At 39.5% G+C, this 18,019-nt stretch overlaps 3 protein-coding genes across 8 annotated transcripts; 1 reads left to right on the forward strand and 2 right to left on the reverse strand.

Moving 5' to 3' along the window:
- Positions 1-56: 56 nt before the first annotated feature.
- Positions 57-6,659, reverse strand: nfe2l1b (nfe2 like bZIP transcription factor 1b). 3 transcript variants are annotated; one of them, XM_056771014.1, is made up of 6 exons: positions 6,507-6,659; positions 4,850-5,679; positions 3,985-4,197; positions 3,755-3,844; positions 3,505-3,663; positions 57-3,437 (listed from the first exon to the last, which is right to left on the reverse strand). In XM_056771014.1, the coding sequence occupies exons 2-6, from the start codon at positions 5,399-5,401 to the stop codon at positions 2,067-2,069; spliced, it is 2,385 nt and encodes a 794-aa protein (XP_056626992.1). In that variant the 5' UTR covers positions 5,402-5,679; positions 6,507-6,659; the 3' UTR covers positions 57-2,066. The 3 variants fall into 3 exon arrangements, with proteins under 3 accessions (XP_056626992.1, XP_056626993.1, XP_056626994.1); XM_056771015.1 differs by lacking the exon at positions 6,507-6,659 and adding an exon at positions 5,964-6,488; XM_056771016.1 differs by lacking the exon at positions 3,985-4,197.
- A 2,321-nt stretch (positions 6,660-8,980) lies between these two features.
- On the forward strand, positions 8,981-12,307 carry si:ch211-194k22.8 (uncharacterized). 4 transcript variants are annotated; one of them, XM_056771446.1, is made up of 7 exons: positions 8,981-9,628; positions 9,732-9,827; positions 10,536-10,601; positions 10,693-10,798; positions 10,894-11,144; positions 11,404-11,590; positions 11,672-12,307. In XM_056771446.1, exons 1-7 carry the CDS (start codon positions 9,542-9,544, stop codon positions 11,854-11,856), a joined length of 978 nt encoding a protein of 325 aa, XP_056627424.1. In that variant the 5' UTR covers positions 8,981-9,541; the 3' UTR covers positions 11,857-12,307. The 4 variants fall into 4 exon arrangements, with proteins under 4 accessions (XP_056627424.1, XP_056627425.1, XP_056627426.1 ...); XM_056771445.1 differs by having other exon boundaries at positions 8,983-9,628; positions 10,690-10,798; XM_056771447.1 differs by lacking the exon at positions 9,732-9,827 and having other exon boundaries at positions 10,690-10,798.
- Positions 12,308-13,836: 1,529 nt separating this feature from the next.
- On the reverse strand, positions 13,837-17,459 carry cdk5rap3 (CDK5 regulatory subunit associated protein 3). Its single transcript, XM_056771468.1, has 14 exons — positions 17,290-17,459; positions 16,991-17,036; positions 16,663-16,794; positions 16,458-16,558; positions 16,311-16,359; positions 16,047-16,225; positions 15,824-15,960; positions 15,591-15,735; positions 15,367-15,474; positions 15,203-15,278; positions 14,859-14,947; positions 14,569-14,774; positions 14,278-14,449; positions 13,837-13,977 (listed from the first exon to the last, which is right to left on the reverse strand). Exons 1-14 carry the CDS (start codon positions 17,293-17,295, stop codon positions 13,912-13,914), a joined length of 1,512 nt encoding a protein of 503 aa, XP_056627446.1. The 5' UTR covers positions 17,296-17,459; the 3' UTR covers positions 13,837-13,911.
- Positions 17,460-18,019: the final 560 nt, after the last annotated feature.

An 18,019-nucleotide genomic window follows, 5' to 3' on the forward strand; every position in this document is an offset into this window, starting at 1 on the left:
GGAAACACATCTTCAGATAAATACATCTTACGATATAACCAAAGCCTCCCACACTGTATTTTTAATACGTTTTATTTAGATTATTTTTGCCATACTTTGTTCACAAATCTTTTCACTTTAAAAGAGGAAAAACAAAAAAAGAAACAAAAGTTTATTAATTAACAAAATAACAATTCCGGATTGCCAGCAAATATCTTAATGTGAATCAAAAAGGAATAAATCTGAACAGGCAAATTCAAAGAAGGTGCAAAAAGGCCCGGCTTAACCAAGCAATTGGGACGAGAGACGTACAGAACATAAAAATATTTACAAAACAAACAAGACGGACAAAAAGAACAGTGCATAATGACGACAAGTAGTTATGACATTGTAATACGTACACTCATCTAATGAACCACTCTTTTTTTAACCATTGTCTCTATCCCATCTACACTAATTGTTTGTAACCAGTAACATAAAGATTGTCTCTTACCAAGTTGAGACAAAATTGACTTTTTTCTTGCATATTTATTTATGTTGCACCAAACCAGACACTAATTGTGTCACATGGTACTATGTGAACAGTGTAGATGGAAATAACAGAGACAGAATGAAGATGAACGTAATGTAGATTAGACATTCACATCAGTATTACTGTTTCTTAATCCCATTCTGTAATGAAATGATACGTCAGGTCAGCTATTCTCTTAGGCTGTTGTAAAACGTAATATAGATGGTTATTGGCAAACCATTCTAACTTAAATGGCAATAAAGGTTGTGTGTAATAAAGGTAGTGTATAATGAAGTAAAGAATTCTGGGACAAAGGATCACGTCAAATGTTTAACATTCGCCCAGCAAAAGAGAATTAAACCTCTAAACGTCTGCTACTATGAAATTTCAGTTTGTATTTTGATTATTTTCCAGGTGACATACAACTGAAACACAAAGCCTCTCAATAAAATGTGTCCTTTCAACGAACTAGCGTAAATTGCCGAAGAAACAAAGCATTATGCCCTGCAACCAAAGCTAAACATGAATGGTTTGTAATGCTGTATACCAAGACACATCAGACTCGATCACATAATTCAGGAGCAATCTGCATTTATGCCATCCGGGTGGCCAGGTCTGATGGCTCATTCAAAAGTTTATGCACATGGAATAGTAGCGTTTAAAGCTGACTGAGGGACTAAGAAACCCTTTCCCCAGCAGTAGAGGAAAAAGCTAAAGACCAGAAGCTTATTATAGGCAAACTACAGTGTTGATTTACAGTGCAGAAGAGGGTACAGAAGCTGATTTATTAGTAATGCAGTGTGCAGCCATCCTCTATCTGTACCTCTATAATACAATGCTATTCCACAAACCTCAATGCTAAATCCAAACACGCTCTTTTCCCCCTCATCTCAGTTCCTTGGCAAATGGGATTGAGACTTTTCAGGTGAAACTTCTGTCCAGTGACAGAAATGATCTCTCATTGACGTGACATGTGAATTAACACGCACGGAGAGACCAGTATGATTTTGTTATGGGAACGAGAGAATTGCACAACACAACCTTTGGTTAGTATCGGCATGCCTGTATTTTCTTTGGGTTTCTCAATACTTCTAGCTCAGCCTTTCCTTCAAGCTCTTAGCATCAAGGGGTTCTTCCTCATTCACAAATGTAAACCCGGGGTATGAACAAACACCGCCAGTGCTAGGCCAATGCTAAAACTGCATTTCATTGACTACATTTTTAGGACCATTAATGAGCCTCAAATCAGTTCTTCCAAGAGCATCTTTTGAGGGACACCTTCTTCACCAGTCTTTCAGTTCATCTGAAAGTATCCTTCTCACCGTCCTTCTCATTACGTGTGCGTCGATGAAAAATCTGAACTACACAAAGCATGTCTGCTTTAATGTCGCTTTCAGGAAAAAACTTCTGAACCGAAAAACGAACAAAGAAAACCCAATGCAGGAAGAGTAATCAATGATGCAATTTTCTTCATCTTTCTAGAATCTCTTCAAAGAAAAAGGCGTCCTTTGCCTTTTAAAATACTTTTTATGGTAGTGCCTTTGCGGATAAATAAAAGGGCAGCAGTTCAAGCTCCTCACTTCTTTTTGTCCTTCTGCTTCTTCTCGGGTTTGTGTCCTTGTTCTGTTGTCATGCTACGAGGCATGAGAAGAACGCTGCCGTCGGGGCCGTACTGCAGCGAGTACTCGCTGGCGGAGTAGGGTCTGCCCTCCTCGTCTCGCAGCTGTGCAAACACTTCCTGGTAAAGGTTCTGAACCTTCTGCTTCATTTGTCTGATGCACTTAATGAACTCCATCCTCTCCTTCAGCAGCCGAGCTTTATCACGTCGCATATCCTGCACACCCTGCTCGAGGTTGAGGATGGTGTCTAGCTTGCGTTTGCGGCAGTTCTGTGCGGCCATTTTGTTTTTGCCACGACGCCGGATGTCACGGATAAGGGAAAGCTGTTCCTCGTTGAGATTATGTTTGGCTAGAAGCTCATTGAACTCCTCAACGGGTAGGTTAATGATTTTCTCATTGGAGAATGGGATGTCCATGGCTCTTGCCCTACGTTCGTCGCGGCTTGTCTGCCTGTCTATGAAGTCCTGCGGTGGCTGGAGCTTCGTCTGCTGCATTTGCTTGTCTCTACCTTTCTTGCTGCTGGACGCAGACAGCTCGGAGTGTTCGGAATAGGGTGATGACAGTGGCAGATTATAAGTGTGGTTGTGATTGACACTTTCCAATTGCGGTATGCCGTGAAACTGAGAGGGATCTTGGTAGCTCATGCGGCACAGTTTGCTGTACTCTGGCTGATAGCCTCCAACAGCTCCTTCTTCTGGTTCGACTGTGGCTGCCTCCGAATCCGTGCTGTACCCCACAGCTCCTTCCTCTGAGAACGTTGCGGAGGTGGACGAGGACGACGCGGCAGATGAACACGAAGTTTCCGAATTGCTGGGGGAGGCCGGGCTATGGCTGGAGTCTAATGAAAGACCTGAGTCTGAATCGAGCTCGTCCTCAAGCTGAGAAGCCTGGGCTTGGCTAAAGCCTTCTTCCATTGCGAGGTCTAGCAGACTAATTTCATCTAGCATGGACTCTTCAAGCAGGCTGGTAAAAGGGTCGGGCAGCACAGGAGTGGTGGATAGGTTGGTTGAACTGTTTAGAGTTGGTGTAAAGAAGAGTCCAGTCAGGTTAGTAGCTCCAAATGTTGAGTTGATGTTGGAGGAGTTGCTGGATGAGAGCCTGACTAAGGTAGGTTGCTGGCCCCCAGTGGAATCCAGCTCAGGGTTGAAGAGTGTAGGAAAGTCCTGGCTGCAGCTGGGAAGTGACGCCTGGTGGAGGCTAACATCCTGGTTAATGAGACTGGATGGTAGGACACCAAAACTTGTTGCTGATTCTGTGGTGCTTGCATTGTTGTTATTGGATTCATTATTCATTGTGGTGTTTACTGCAGTGTTGTTCACATCCATGTCCTAAAAAATAATTTCTATATTAACAATGGCTTTATGTTTCTTTGATGTATGCAGTTAGTGTACAAACCTGCAATTCCATTATGGACATAATGTCCTGCCACTGCTGTTCCAGGTCTAGTGGTGTATCAGACTGGGATAGAGGGGCTTGTATGGGGAGCCCCTGTGATGTAGATGGAGTTTCCTCGGTTGGAGCTGTCAGCTGTGAGGTGGAACTAGAGTTCTGGAACTAAAGAATAGAGAAATGATAATCAAACTTAAAACAATACCTTGTTAATTCAAGCAATGTTGTAAGCAAGCGAGGATTCTGAAGTTGCTACCTCTGACTCTTCTCCAAATGGAAAGGTGGCCTCCAGAAGCCTCAGACATTCCTGCAGGGATAATGAGGTCTGAGCACCGAGACTGGTTAGCTAGTAAAGATAACAAAGTCATTGTAATTACAAGACTTCTGTTTATCTGCATCTTAAACTATCCAGCCTCCCTATCTTAAAGCATAAATAAACGAAACCTTGCTGTGGCCATCACTTTCCTATCATATTACAGCACATACCTCTTCAGGTATGCTCTCTCCTGTCTCTCCATCAATATGCGTTAGGCTCTGCACTGCTTGTAGATTAAGTCTGTTTCTCCAGTTTTCCTCTCTGCCCCCTGCCTCTTCGTTAGGTTTACCAGCCTCTTTATGCCGACTGCTATAGTTAAATACTTCTCGTCCAGCACCAAGGTCAATATCCTGCCTCCAAAGGATGTCTATCAGGTCAATGTCCTATAAATATAATTATCAAAGGCGGTGGTCATCAAGCATGAAGACAGACCCTTGGAGTGCTAAGATTACAAGATAACGTCAATAAATTTTGTTTAATGAGGAACACTACACAGATTATTCCGTTCTTGTTGATCTAATTGTCTCAAGCATAGTTTAGGAACAAACAAGCCTTTTTCTGTCCTCAAAACAACTAAAAGCTAAAACAGTTCTATGACAATCATACGAGTATCTGACCTCCATCTCTGAAGGGCAAGTCTTCTAAAATGCTAGCCTTAGAGCTACAACACGTGTCTGTGTAGCCTAAATTGTCTCACACTATCCAACTGTGATATTGCAAGAAAATTTAATATTAACACATACAATAGGTGGCTTGACATCAAGGAGCCATACTATGATTTATAGCAGACTATCTTTAAAAAAAGATGCAGGTCCAACTTTGAGAGAGATGATTTACTGTGGCCACACCCTATCAGGCCACTATTGTAAAGCACAAAATTAGAAATAGTACTACCCCTACAGACCCACTCAACAGCACATATGTGATACAGTAAATCTAATAGAGATAATAGCATAAAGCTGAAAGATAATCGAACATGAGACCAAAACAAATCAAATTACAGTATGCCAAGCTTAAAACACACAGCTACAGTACCTCTTTGGAAAGATCGTCACTGGTCTCTCTGTCCGCTTGCTCCTGAATGTCCTCAGGGGCCACAGCTCCCAGACTGTCCTCTCCACTGGGGCTGTAAGTGGTCTCAGTAGCACCTCCAGCCCCTCTCATGGCCGAGGCTTCGGAGTTGTTCACGTCCTCCAGGCTGCCCCCATTGTCCAGGGCAATGCTGGGGCCGGACTGGCTGGTTGCCGAAACCACAGTTTCAGGGTCACGATGCACCAGCCAGGTGCTCAGCTCAGTGCTGGGCAAGCGCAGATGATCCAGGGAGCGCACCTGGTTCAGCAACCGACGGGTGGCGAAAAAATGGTCCAGGTCCACACTTTTAGGATGGATCCCATAGCCGTCCAGGGTGTTGCGGAGATTGTGGAACTGCGTCTGGGTGTAGGCCGAGCTGGGGCCCAGGATGATCTCACGAAGTGGGGGGAGCTGATTATTTAAGTAAGTGTCCAAGTCCACCCGTACCCCAATTAGACTCAGAAGGATAGTGAACTGAATAAGACCCTCTGTGAAGTACTTTTTCAAGTAAAGCATTTCTTTGCAAAGGAACAAAAAAGAAAAACGCAAAAAGCAAAAACGACACGCAAACAAATGTCAGACCAAATTGCGTTCTGGCCAGTTTTTTTATATACCAGAAAAGAAAGAAGATTTAGGAAAAAATAAACTACTCCCTCTTTTCAATATCATATAATTTTAATAAAATAAAACAGAAGATGAAGGTAAAATAAATTGTATTTCTCTTTCTTGTGCTTGACGTATTTTCATCCAAATAACGTTTATCCACCTTAAAGGTATATTTTGATTAATCCACCCTGCATAGAAAAATAGAAAGAAGGTAAGCTTATTTTCAATTCAATGTCCATTTATATTTATCAAATATATAATTCTCTTTTATTCTAATGATAATCAAATTCAATAAAAAGACCACAACAAATATTAACACAGCCTAGTAAAATAATCAATGGTAAACAAAGTTAAAAGAACATAAAAAATCTGAACAAAATGCAACACGATATAGCAAAATTCTTATCACAGTTTAAGTGTGAAATTATGATGAAACATGAATGCATTATTGACCCCCACCGCACAGACCCACCTCTCAATCACACCCACATCGTCTCATCCATCCCGTTTAGTTTAAATAGCCAAAAGCAGAATTGCGTCCAAAAATCGCCAGCGTCCTTCATCAATAAACTGCAGATCAGCTTTGATCTGGTGTTATCTATTGACTCACCCATACAATCTAAACGAAATTACTTGTCCATGCACCGGGAAGTATTGACCTCTCACACTTCCGCTAACTGAGCCCAGCAGCCCCGTTGGCAACAAGTGGCGCAACAGTCTCTGATTGGTTAAGAAGTCTGTCACTCATCCTCTCTACAATTTACAGCCAATAGCGGAGGCGGGCCCTGACATGTTTCTACAAGGGGCATAGAATTACGAATAACAACTTTATTAAAGACTAAGTTGTGTGAATTGGTAACGCATAACTGCTCAAGTGGATTCTTGCCGTTAAAGCAAAGCTGTCTAATGCACTTGCAACATCCACAAGGACACACACTGACACATTACCGGTTTTGGAAGCTATAGCTAAGTTAGCACGTTAGCATAGCATTAAATAGTCTGTTTTTATACTTACTCTGGAACGGTTTGTTGACAAATCACTCAGAGTACTTTCAATTTCTACTCACTACGCCCTTATTTCCTAAATATCTACGTTGTCAGTCCCCTCCTGCTTTGAATGGCCCACCATGACTTGCAAAATTTCCTCTAGCCGACAACTTGACTGAAACTGAAACATGCCGAGACTGCGCATGCGTAGAACATTCTCGTGCCTACGCTAGATGAGATCATTCATCAAAATTCCCCGTTGTATACTCAACCTAATAATAAACATTTTATATGTAAATAAACGTAAGTTTAACATCAATGTACTTCTTTTAAAATGATTCAGTGTTCACGTATAAGAAAACGGTTGTGTCCATTTAAGAAAAAAGCTGCGTCTACTCACGTGATATTTCACGTGAAGTCGTTTTTGTTGATATAGACGATGTAATTTATTCTTGTATATGAAAAAATCTGATTGTAATTATTTTATATACACATAATCATTTTTACATTTGTATCAACCTCTGGCTGAATGCAGTCCCAGTTATTGTAACTGTGCAGTTCCACTTCTGTATGGAGCGTCAAAAATTAGGAAGCAATTTAAAGTGTGAAAACACATTCACTTAAATCCGAATATAAACGCAAAATTCTTTTTCTCAACTATTTGAAATTTGTTTTATTAAGTTAATGCAGTTTTCTCATTTAAATTGAAAAATGAGGGTGCCTCTTTTGGCAATCCATCCGTGGGGACTCGCAGACACACACTCACCAACCAAAAGGCCATTAAGCTGCATGTCTTTGTTATTTTGTTAAAAAGTTAATTTAAGGTTTTGATGTGTATGAATGGATATCATCTGTAATCCCCATATTATTTTTCTGTTCTAACTGTTCTAACCACGAGCCACTAGATGGCACTCATTAGACTCTAATGACAGCCCAGAGGTCACGTTCAAATGGATGTCCACTAGAGCTGAGAGGTGAAAAAAATAATTCATAATGTATAGGCTGTTATTGTGCTTAAATGGCTGTTAAAGAGAAAACACTTTAAACGCTACATACTATAAGGGAGAATGGGGTAGCTGTCATTATATCTACGACATATTCACTGGAGTTTAAATGAAAGTGAAAATAAGCACCATCCTCCCTTTAGTTCTCATTTAAAAGCTCAAAATATTTAACGGCATTTTGTGTGCAATCAGTTGCTGTAATGTGGCACAATTGTCTGATGTAATGAAATTGCAACTGCTTATTTAAATTAAAACCCCTTTCCTTGGGCCTTTCTCATAACAAGCATTTAAAAAACCATACAGCTTCATTCAACATTCAGAATTAGTTCAACAGTATACCCATGTCGATGTGAATGACTTGTGATTTGTGCGGGATTCCTATTCTAAAGTAATGTCACTGTACTGGCTGGCAATAATGAATTCAATATATAGTTGCATCTAAATCCTCAGAAATACAGTTGATTTAATAAAGGAATGCAAGAATATTAACAATTCATATGTCATCATTTTGATTAGTCTAACTTTGAATTTTAGGAGTTTCTAGGTTAGTGTTTCAAACTACAGCTGAAACTGATGAAATGCTATTCGATAATGTAATGATAATAATATTATGCTATAATATGAAATAAATTAGAATCACTGACTACCATGGCCAACAAGAGATCAACAAGATACACATTTTGTATTATGTTAGGTGATTTTGACCAAAAATGCATATTTGCATATTACTGTGGTATGTGTGTGTTACTTTACAACATACTGTTGTTCATTCCGAACAAACATGCTATTATGCCGTAGAAGTCAGGAGTTACCAAAGAAACATTAGAGAGAAGCATAATAATTGATTAGTGAAAAAGAATCGTGGAAATGAAAGCGTCAGTAAACATCGGTCACATGAATTGATCAGACAACATTTAAAAGAAGGTTTCTTTGTTCCAGGAATCGTTATTAGTATAAACTAGTGGAGTTGAACTAAACAAAGTATAGCTACTGTTTTCTATTGAGTTGCATCCTTACCAGTGTAAATACAGTGACCATGTGCCTATGGCTTTTCAGACTAGATGTCAATTAGAAGTTGAACAAACCTTATGAAAACAAGTTTTAGGACCCCCACCATGTGAATGTGGACTTTAGCTTTAATTAAACAGTTTTTTTTCTGCATGTTTACCATGGTAAAAAAGTTGATTAAAAATTCTACTGCAGTTATTGTTTAGACTTTATATTATTAAATTAAGTTACCATATCAGTTACCGCATCTGCACAGGTATATTGGAGAAATGGATTTTTCAAGTTGAAATCTCTAATTTGCTGTAAAGTAATTATTTTGTTGAGGCCTCAAGGAATCTTTCATAAAAGTGGATGACGAATCTAACTCTCTCAATGATCTGGATAAATATGATGTAAACGTGTATGTCTGCCGACAGAAATACCCACGACAACACCAGTGGAAAGCCCAAAGGTTAATAATGTAGTCTGCTTCGTTTATAAAGGATGGAAATTTCATTTATAAGGACGCCGCTTAAAAATATTTACCATGGTTACCATAGTTTCTCCAACATACCATTATTACTCAGTTATTGCAGTACAACTAACTTGGTACCCCCCCCAAAAAACTATGTTTCCGACAGCTTCTGCGCGCTTTGAATATTATTCTGTTTAATTTATTATACTTCAACCGCAGTAACTATAAATGTACTAGGGTATTTTGGCGGAAACAAGGGTTACCATGGTAAATTTTTGCAAGGGATTTCCTGTTGTTCTGAGGATCTGCCGTTAGATTCAGTCGAGACGGGACTCGAGCTCGTGCCACGTTACGCTACGGTGCGTTTGCTTCTGATCTCCGTGTAATTTCTCGGCAAAGTCTTCTTCATGGATTCACTCTGAAGTATTTGATCCGAGTACAATCGTCGCAAGAAACATAGTTGTCGCTATCTCTATAGACCGACAGCGATTGCCTTCAAACCTCAGACTCGTATCATTTTTAGTCTAATAGAGCGTAACTGCATTATGCAGAGTGGAGTCCCTTTTTCTCGCTCGCAAATAAAATAATGGGAGAGAAATGAGAAGGAAAACAAAAGCCCAGCGTATTCTTGACTACGAAAATGAAGAAGACGAGGAAGAGGAACAAAAAGCGGACTGCTTCAGTGTAAGACGAACGCGTTTTAAGTGTTTAATAGCATTGTTAATGGCATGCGTTTTATCCCAAAATAATCATTTGTATCATGTCATCCCGACTGTCTGTCCAACAGAACGGTGCACAGAAACGGAGAAAAATGTATCCTGCCAAAGAGAAAGCAGAAGGGAATATATCATCCGATGCCGGTTTTCATAAGTTAGATATGAAGGTTCGGGCTTTTACTAAAAATGTGTGTTTGATGTTTATTTTTGATGCATTTTGACAAGGGAAACGGACCGCAAATGCCTTCTGTTTTGATTGCCCTAACGTTAGTTGTTACTCGTCGGTTGTTATCAACATTTCACTCAACAATCTCTCCAATTTACTGTTGTTGGTGAACAACAACACTTTTTCGCGCCTTCGGTAAAACACCGTGCAGATTGATACCCCGGAGCAGTGGTGTGAGGCAGGGCAGGCAGCCATGCCCGGCCGCTAATGGAGAACAATAGGGTAAAGCATGGTACAATACTCCATTTGATCGAACCACAATCAGGCGTTCACCACAACAGCTTCGTAATCATTTCCCTTCAAAAACAAGTACACGACTTGTATAAAACTTTTGTCATTTGAAATCTTAATCTAAAAGTTTGTAAAGTTGGAAAGCAACTCCTTTCTATTTTATTGGTGGTGCCCTTACAAAATGCACCTTGAGAAATACAAGTAGCTTGACCATTTCGATTTTTATGCATTTAGAAGAATCTACCTGTGACCATTGCAGGAGAGCTGCACAAATCATTTCATCTTCTCTAAAGCTTTAATATGAACCGGCAATGACAAAGTCACAATTTTATCATTATAATATTAAATATGAAAGAATCTGTGGTTACACGTGATTTGGCTAAATAGAGAATATTAGGATTCTTTCTTGTCATGACAGGTTAATGAGCTGGATTGTTCTTCCGCAGACCTCTACACTGACAGTCCACCTGCTTCCGAGACCGAGGTAGGATGACAGTTGCTTGTTCACTTAGTATTCAAGACATTTGCTTGTTGACATTCTAGACGTGAGCTTTGTGTACTGTTTGTTATAGCAGGAGGCTCATTATTTACAGTCTTATTCGAAGAAGGAGCTCATTGCCATGGTCTTATGCATGCAGAAGGAAATGGAGGACTTGAAAGAACAACTTAGGTGCCTTACAGGTAAATGAATATCTTTTACTTTCCTTCGTTTCTACTTTGATGCATTGAATATATTTCTTGAATGTTTTGTTATTGTTGTGATTAAATCACTACAGCATGTGGAAAGCTGGCCAAAAATCTGGAAGTTCTCATCGAGAAGACCCATATGTGGTCAAATGGGGACAGCGGGGCCTCACTTTTAGTTTCTCCGAGCGTGGCACAGGTGCCTGTTGAGGTGGATGTAGTGATACCAGACATGCGGTCTGCTCCAGCTGTTGTGAATGGACACTGGATAAACCAGGGACCAGGAACACAGAAACCTAATGAAACTACTCAGAATCCTCACAAAGATGGGCTCTTTACAGAGGTAAATGAAATTAGAGGACTGTGCGCACATCCAGAAAACCTTCTGCGGGTGCTCGACCAAAAGACGAGTCTAGAAATAAGATAAGAAGACACATTATTTATAATTTAATCACAATTTGTTATTAATAATTTCTTTCGTGAGTATCCTATAATTGTGTATTATATTGTAATGCATATATTATTGTATTGTACAACTGTTTATATCTAAAGAAACAGCATTATCAAATGTATATAATATTAATATTTTATGTCCTGCCCAGTTCATCACCCCTGAACTTTTGGAGAGGTGTAACACAGGCACCACTGCCCAAAAACTGACCAATGACCTTCTCCGTGGACTCTATGAGAGAGATTGCCTAGCTTCTCACTCTATATCTGGAGTTGTATACAACAAAAGGGGCCAACCAAAGCCTGCTCTTCCCTCCGAAGAGGTCCAGGCAATATTAAGTAAGATACTTTTCTGTTCATTTTGTTTCTTTTCTTCTTGACACACTGCAACGTATTGAGAATTCTATTGTAATGTTGCAGGAACAGTTCAGTATTTCTTTCCTGGCAAGACCGATGCAGAGATCAAGGGCTACATCCGCCAGAAACTGCAAAACGAAGCCAAGAGGTTGAGAAAGAAACCTTCACCCTCAGGCCAATATGAGTCTAGAGTTCTTAGTGTATCAAGATCCAACAGTCAGCACTTAGATATGATGGACCAGAATTGAAATGTATGTTTATTGGATATCGGTTGTTTTCAGTTAAACTATTTGTGTTAATTATACAAAAGTTCTATACAATGATGTGCTTCAAAGAATGTCACGATCATCTCACAATAGTCATTTGGTTACTGACCAATGTGGCGTTACTGATGTGATTCCAGCGTAGAGATTCCAGATAAATCAAAATGTTGCATCCGTGAAGGCCTCTGGCTGCTAAGAGCACAGGCGATGCGTAGATATCAAATGTTTAGGTATTAATGTTTGTCTCTGTGAACGTTTTTATATTTTGTATTTAATGGATGATTAGAATTTCAGGAAATATCCGTGCGCAAGGAACGTCATAGAGTGTGAACGTTTATTCACGTCGTATTTTCAATGTGTTTCTTATTTGATGATGGTCTTAATGACAACATAGCTTTATGTAAGTAGTTTTTGTTATTAAATAATGAAACATGAATGTGCCTATTGTTATTAGACCTTTGAAATTTTTGATGTCGTTATTTAAAATTTGTTTGAAAACATCTTTGTCTGTTGATATATTTTATTATTTATGTGTCACACTATGGAAAGGGTAAAATAGATGTGGGAGAGATGGTAGGTGTATTATTCGGGATAATGCCATCTCAATGAGGGCCATTGAGAACAATGCAAGCTGCATGTGGTGAGCTGGTAAGATGGAGAGAATCAATGACTGAGCGACACAGGCGGAGTGACAACAGCAGGGGTGCTGGGCCAGTTGTCTTGGCAACCTTAGCCTTCTGGGCCACAGCAGTCTGGGTCCTACCCTGGCCATCGCCTCTGAGCATCTGCCCATTGCAGGGACGGGGGATTTTCAATAAACAAAAAACAAGCGAAAAGCTTTTAAGCTTGGAAAAAATTTGATTGGTGACAATTTTAGGCTTTTAATCAGTATGAGAATGGTGTTTCAGTGGGATATTTGATAAATGCTTAGACCTTTGACTTGTTATTCTGCTCTTGTCTATAGGAGGAAAACAAAGTGTTTGTGATGGCTGGCGTTTGAGGCTTTTGTGTCAGTAAACAGGGGTCTGTCTGGTCTGATTGATGGCACAGGGAATGATTGGGCAGAACGCAAGCCCCTACTTATCATAGCTTCATCAGAGATGAGGGGGGAAGGAGAATGGCGAGAGATGATGGATGCGTGTGCATGCATGCATGTGTAATTCTGGAGCACGACTTTCGGATTTTGAAAACCACCGGAGAATATGCCACAGATAATATTTTCACGTTTATGAAATTTGGTGGACACTTATACAAAGCACTTACAGGGCATTCAGGCTCTACGTTTATCAGTATGTCGCATACTCTACCACTTCAGCTATGGGACTCAATAAGTGTTTAAATGTCACCGTGATCAACACAACCTCTAATACAAAGCATGCAAAATGTGTTGAGCTGTAATCCTTTACAGTCGCTGCCTTGTCTTAGATGTAGGGGGTGTGTAAAGATTATTGCCATTAGATCCTCAATCTTGTGAGCGTAATGTGTTTCAGCCATGTGATTAAACCAGCTGCTCCAGGGCAAAAGAGACACAACATAGTGCTAAAGCATTAGGGGTGATTCATGGTTTAGACGCTTTTAGCTGAGTGGTAAGGTTACAAGAAAACTGAAGTAAAACAATTAGATTACTTGCAATTTAATGGGGGTTTAACTCCATTGGTGAAGAATTAAAGGAAAAGAGTGTTTAAAATGTTCACACATAAACAGTAGTGAATATGAAAAAAAAATTAACCAGTATTTAGGCTTTTTTCTTACAAAACTAGGGCCCAAAAAGTAACACCCTCTTTTTCAGTTTATTTTCTTAAAGGGACAGTTCACCCCAAATTAAAATTTAGTCTTCATTTACTCAACCGTCAAGCTGTTCCAAATCTGAAAAGCATTTTTATTTTGGGTAAACTGTGCCTACAAATCTGAACTTGAGCTGTACAGAGTCTTCAGTCTATAGCTTTTCAAGTAATTACAACAAAACAAAGCCAACAATTTTATTGAGTATAAAACATTTATTTTTGTGATATATCTGTGGAACAAAAAATGTCTTCTTGGTCACACATGCACACCCATGAGGTTGACCGGCCGGTTGTTGTATCGTTTTGAGATGTCAGCTTCGATCTGTGTGTGCAAGAGAGGGACAGAGGGAGCTTTTAACTTTTGTTTATTAGAGCTGATTCATTTGTTTTCAGTAAATGATGTTTACCATGACGTTTAATCGAAGTGTATTTAAACAGCAGCTTTTCTATGTTACCCCTGTTGCCATTTGAACTACATTCTAGAGAAACAGATTTTAATTAACTATGTTATGGCTAAAATGCTATTCACATTTTTATAGAGATAGAGAAGTAAATAAGAAAGAAATCACGCCACTGCAATACAGCACATTTATGATACACCACATATGATAAGTTCCTGTACCAGTTTCTGGAGTTCCTTAGTGCGGGCAGCCAGCAAATCAATGCGGGGTTCCAAATTAGCCTGTTCCTCAAGTGCCTCCTGCCGCTTTTCGGCCAAAGTGCCACACTTCAGCAGTAAGATAGCAGACTGCTTGAGTTTCTGTCGCAGTATATCAGACACACGCTCCACATAACTGAGACACAAACACACACAGACCAGTTCATGTGCGATTCCTGCGCTCGCTTTGAAAACGTGTAAACAATAAGAAAGATGTCCGAATAGTTTGTAAAGGTTATGTGTGGAAGTGATTACCGTGGTGATGCCTGGATCATAAAGAGGTGCTGCATTCGTTGCGATGTGAGCCCAGTGAGCAGGGCACGCAACTCTTTCAGCATGACCTGTACGCGCTCTGGAGTCTGGTTCTGGATCACTGAGGGCGCGAGCTGGAACTGACTCATAGAAACCACATTACCTTCTTCATCCATCTCACTCAGTCGCTGACACAGGAACACTTCCAACTAACACACAGAGAGACAATGTTTAGTTTAAAGAAGAATTTTAAATTATTCATATTTATTCGTAGTAGGAGTGAGCTGTCATACCTCCATCAGTTCATCGATGAACTGGTCACGTGCCTGCGAGTTTTCCAAAAGAGAAAGAGCATCCTCACCTCTGGCAATGCCATCAGGACCTGTCAACAAAACCCCAGAACTTAGAATGTCTTATAAATATTGAGACACATCAACCGGACCAGATAAAATACTTACACTGCCGATTTAAAAAGAAAATTTGCAGAATTCTTCTGCATTTACAAATGTAATCGTAGTAAAATGAGTCAATACATAGGTAAGGCATTATATCTAGATTTACCAGAAACTGTGCACACATAAACATGCTTTTTCTAATGTACCGGATTTATGACAAAGGTAATTCCAAACTCACTTACAATCGGTGCCCACATCCACAACTTCAATTTCCACCAGGGCAGATTCAGCATCTCCCCAGTCAACACCACCAGTTTCCTAAAGTGAATTAGTTCACAATCTTAGACTACATCATGAGAGATTTCTAACTGTGATATTTAAAATGCGAAGCTAGAAAATGTTTTACCTCTGCGCCAGATTCTAGGCTTATACCCCAGTCCACGCCATCCTCCACAGTGATCCCAAAATTCACCTCCTCTGTCGCAGCACCACTCCCAATGTCACCCCAGTCAATCTGTGGAGATAACATTGGTAAATCACTTTCAGATAAAAGACATTAAGTTACAATTGTATTTATTATCAGATCAGTGTCTATTACGAAACTCGAACTCAAACATCGCAAAATCTCACCGTCTCTTCTGTGACAACATCAGGTGGTGCTTCCTCCATCAAAGGTCTCTCAATAACTGTGGGCACATTTCCCGTTTTCCATTCATACACAGTTGTGTTTCCTTTCTTCTGGACAAACCTCAACATGGGTAGTACTTCCTCAGACCTAAAAAAACGGTAGAATATGTCAGGCTTCTACCTCTGAAGTAAAGCAGCTATATACAAAGGATATTGTTGGACAGCATAACATTTACCAGCCACAGGCGAAATTCGTGAAGGCTGTGTAAAATTCTAGAGGTTCTTCCAGACAGACTGCTTTTTTACCAGCTTCCTCTAAAACAACAGGCAGATCTTTAACCAGTGCTTGCAACTCCCTTGCCACATTTTCACCCTGTTACATAGTAAAGTTATAGGTTAGTATTGGTAAAACTCCACAAACTGACACCGCTGTAACTGAATGAACCATCACTAACATACCTTTATACCGTACTGCTTACAGGCCGTGTAATACCCTTCCCTCATGTCTGCAGCGCCTCTCTGACACTCCACTTCTCGTCGACTCAGCTCCTGCTGTAGTTGCTGAGCTTTAGACACCTGTTTCCTTAAAGCAGGCCCTTCATAATTTACATTACGAACTAACAAACTGGCCACTTCAGCTAGGGTAAAAAAAACCACACATCGTTTACACTGACTGTTGTTTGTTTAAAATAATATTACAGAAAAAAGGAAATTCTGTTTCACCTAAAAAGACATTGTCTTTTTCATAGTTGGATACAATCTCTTGCCAGTCCTGGTGATGTAAAATAAAATGCATAAAACCTTTTGTATTTACAGCGCATGTACTATGCATTCAAAGCAAATCAAAGCAGCAGAGGAGTGCGGCATTACCTTCATCCTTTGTGATGAATATCTGCCAAAAATATTTTTGGTGGACGCTTCTGTTTTTTTCAATATTTCAATTATTTGTAAGCAATGGAAATAATGAATATCTGCAAAAACAGCGTTAAAAATCTATGAATTATACAGATCCAAAAAGAAACACCAAATGAATGAATTTCAGACAACAGCTAAGTATACATGTATGTATTTTTACATGATCCAGAGAGCAGTTGTTTGATTTCTTCATTTTCTGGCATATCCTGAATGGCAGCATTGATTTTCTCTCTAATGCTCATAACTGCAGTTTGCCATTTGAGTGTGCAGTGCCTCCTGTCCACCAACCAGTCTGAAAGATGGAGAAAAAGGCAAGACGTGATACATCTTTGATTTGACTCTGGTGTACTTGTACATTTGTGTTGACACATGCCAAGTACTTGGTTTATGTATTAATGTACACAAGCCACATAAAAAAGGCAAACAATTTCACATTTAAAGGAAATGTGCATTAAAATTCTGTATAAATCAAGATAAAGCAGCGTTACCCAGCAGTTTACAAGTTTGGATGTCAATAGGGAGATTCTGGATGTTCTGTTAAAATAGATTTCAATATCAACATTAACGTTACACACATTAAAATAATCACATAAATTATGTATTTCTTACTCGAAATCATACAGTTAAATACTACTGTCTTAATGTTGTCGTAAATGCTGAATATAATGTTGCAGCACTATTGTATTAAACTAATTTTGACAGCTGGTCGTGCATGTTGTCTATTCTTTAAATACAGTATACAAGACCGAAAAACTGAGAATGTTAGCCAGAGATGTTCTAGTTTTACCTCCATTGCAGGGGGCGTTGTCGTTAATTTGCTAAAGGAGTAATTAAAACGAATCCATTCTTATATCTCAAGCCGTTTTTTCGATTCAGTTAAAGTTTACATTTCCACTGACACGTATATATACAGCTGACCTATCAACACATGCGTTACACGCACCGTGTGCTAAAACGCCAATGAACTACGCGAATACAGGAACTGTCTTTCACTTCCGCATAAAGCCAAAATAAAAGTCGCCATCAACTCCGGGCAGAAAAAAGCTTTTTTGTTCTTCAGTCTAATATTATATAACACATTTTTTTTTTGCTATATAAGTTTGTATTTGCTTATTTCGGTTAAGGTCGTATCTTGTTTAACCACTTGAAACACTTTTGGTTTTGTCCACCAGATGGCACACCTTCCTTTACATATTCATATATACGTACGTGCGTAACTACAAATAGCTGCCAATTTTACAATACTATCTTTTACCCACAGACCTGGCAATGACTGCAGCATGTGCATTGTATTTGCAACCCTTTCACTTTACACACCTTTCACTTTATACTCACCGTTGATGTATTTCAACATACACTTATGTGTGCATAAATATATGGTTCATATCCTGGTCTTTCCTGTTTTATTTGAACAGTGTGGTTTTAAAGATTTTTCTGTTTGCTGGTTCAGAGCGCACCTTATCTGATGTGTCAGTGCCCAGTGGGACTTTGCCTGTAAGTATGACTGCAGGTGTCTC

Source organism: Triplophysa dalaica, chromosome 17 (genome assembly GCF_015846415.1).
Source record: "Triplophysa dalaica isolate WHDGS20190420 chromosome 17, ASM1584641v1, whole genome shotgun sequence".
Lineage (NCBI taxonomy): Eukaryota > Metazoa > Chordata > Actinopteri > Cypriniformes > Nemacheilidae > Triplophysa > Triplophysa dalaica.

Bases quoted from the DNA above. Each gene is read 5' to 3' on its own strand.
- cdk5rap3 (XM_056771468.1), bottom strand. The intron at 14,775-14,858 runs GTATGACAGCTC...TCTGTGTGTTAG, and splicing joins TCATCGATGAACTGATGGAG to TTGGAAGTGTTCCTGTGTCA. The intron at 14,450-14,568 runs GTAATCACTTCC...TTTGTGTCTCAG, and splicing joins ATGATCCAGGCATCACCACG to TTATGTGGAGCGTGTGTCTG.
- si:ch211-194k22.8 (XM_056771445.1), top strand. From the start codon at position 9,542: ATGAGAAGGAAAACAAAAGCCCAGCGTATTCTTGACTACGAAAATGAA. The intron at 10,799-10,893 runs GTAAATGAATAT...AAATCACTACAG, and splicing joins ACAACTTAGGTGCCTTACAG to CATGTGGAAAGCTGGCCAAA. The intron at 11,591-11,671 runs GTAAGATACTTT...GTAATGTTGCAG, and splicing joins AGAGGTCCAGGCAATATTAA to GAACAGTTCAGTATTTCTTT.
- nfe2l1b (XM_056771014.1), bottom strand. From the start codon at position 5,401: ATGCTTTACTTGAAAAAGTACTTCACAGAGGGTCTTATTCAGTTCACT. The intron at 3,845-3,984 runs GTATGTGCTGTA...TATCTTTACTAG, and splicing joins GAGAGAGCATACCTGAAGAG to CTAACCAGTCTCGGTGCTCA. The intron at 3,438-3,504 runs GTTTGTACACTA...ATTATTTTTTAG, and splicing joins TGTCCATAATGGAATTGCAG to GACATGGATGTGAACAACAC.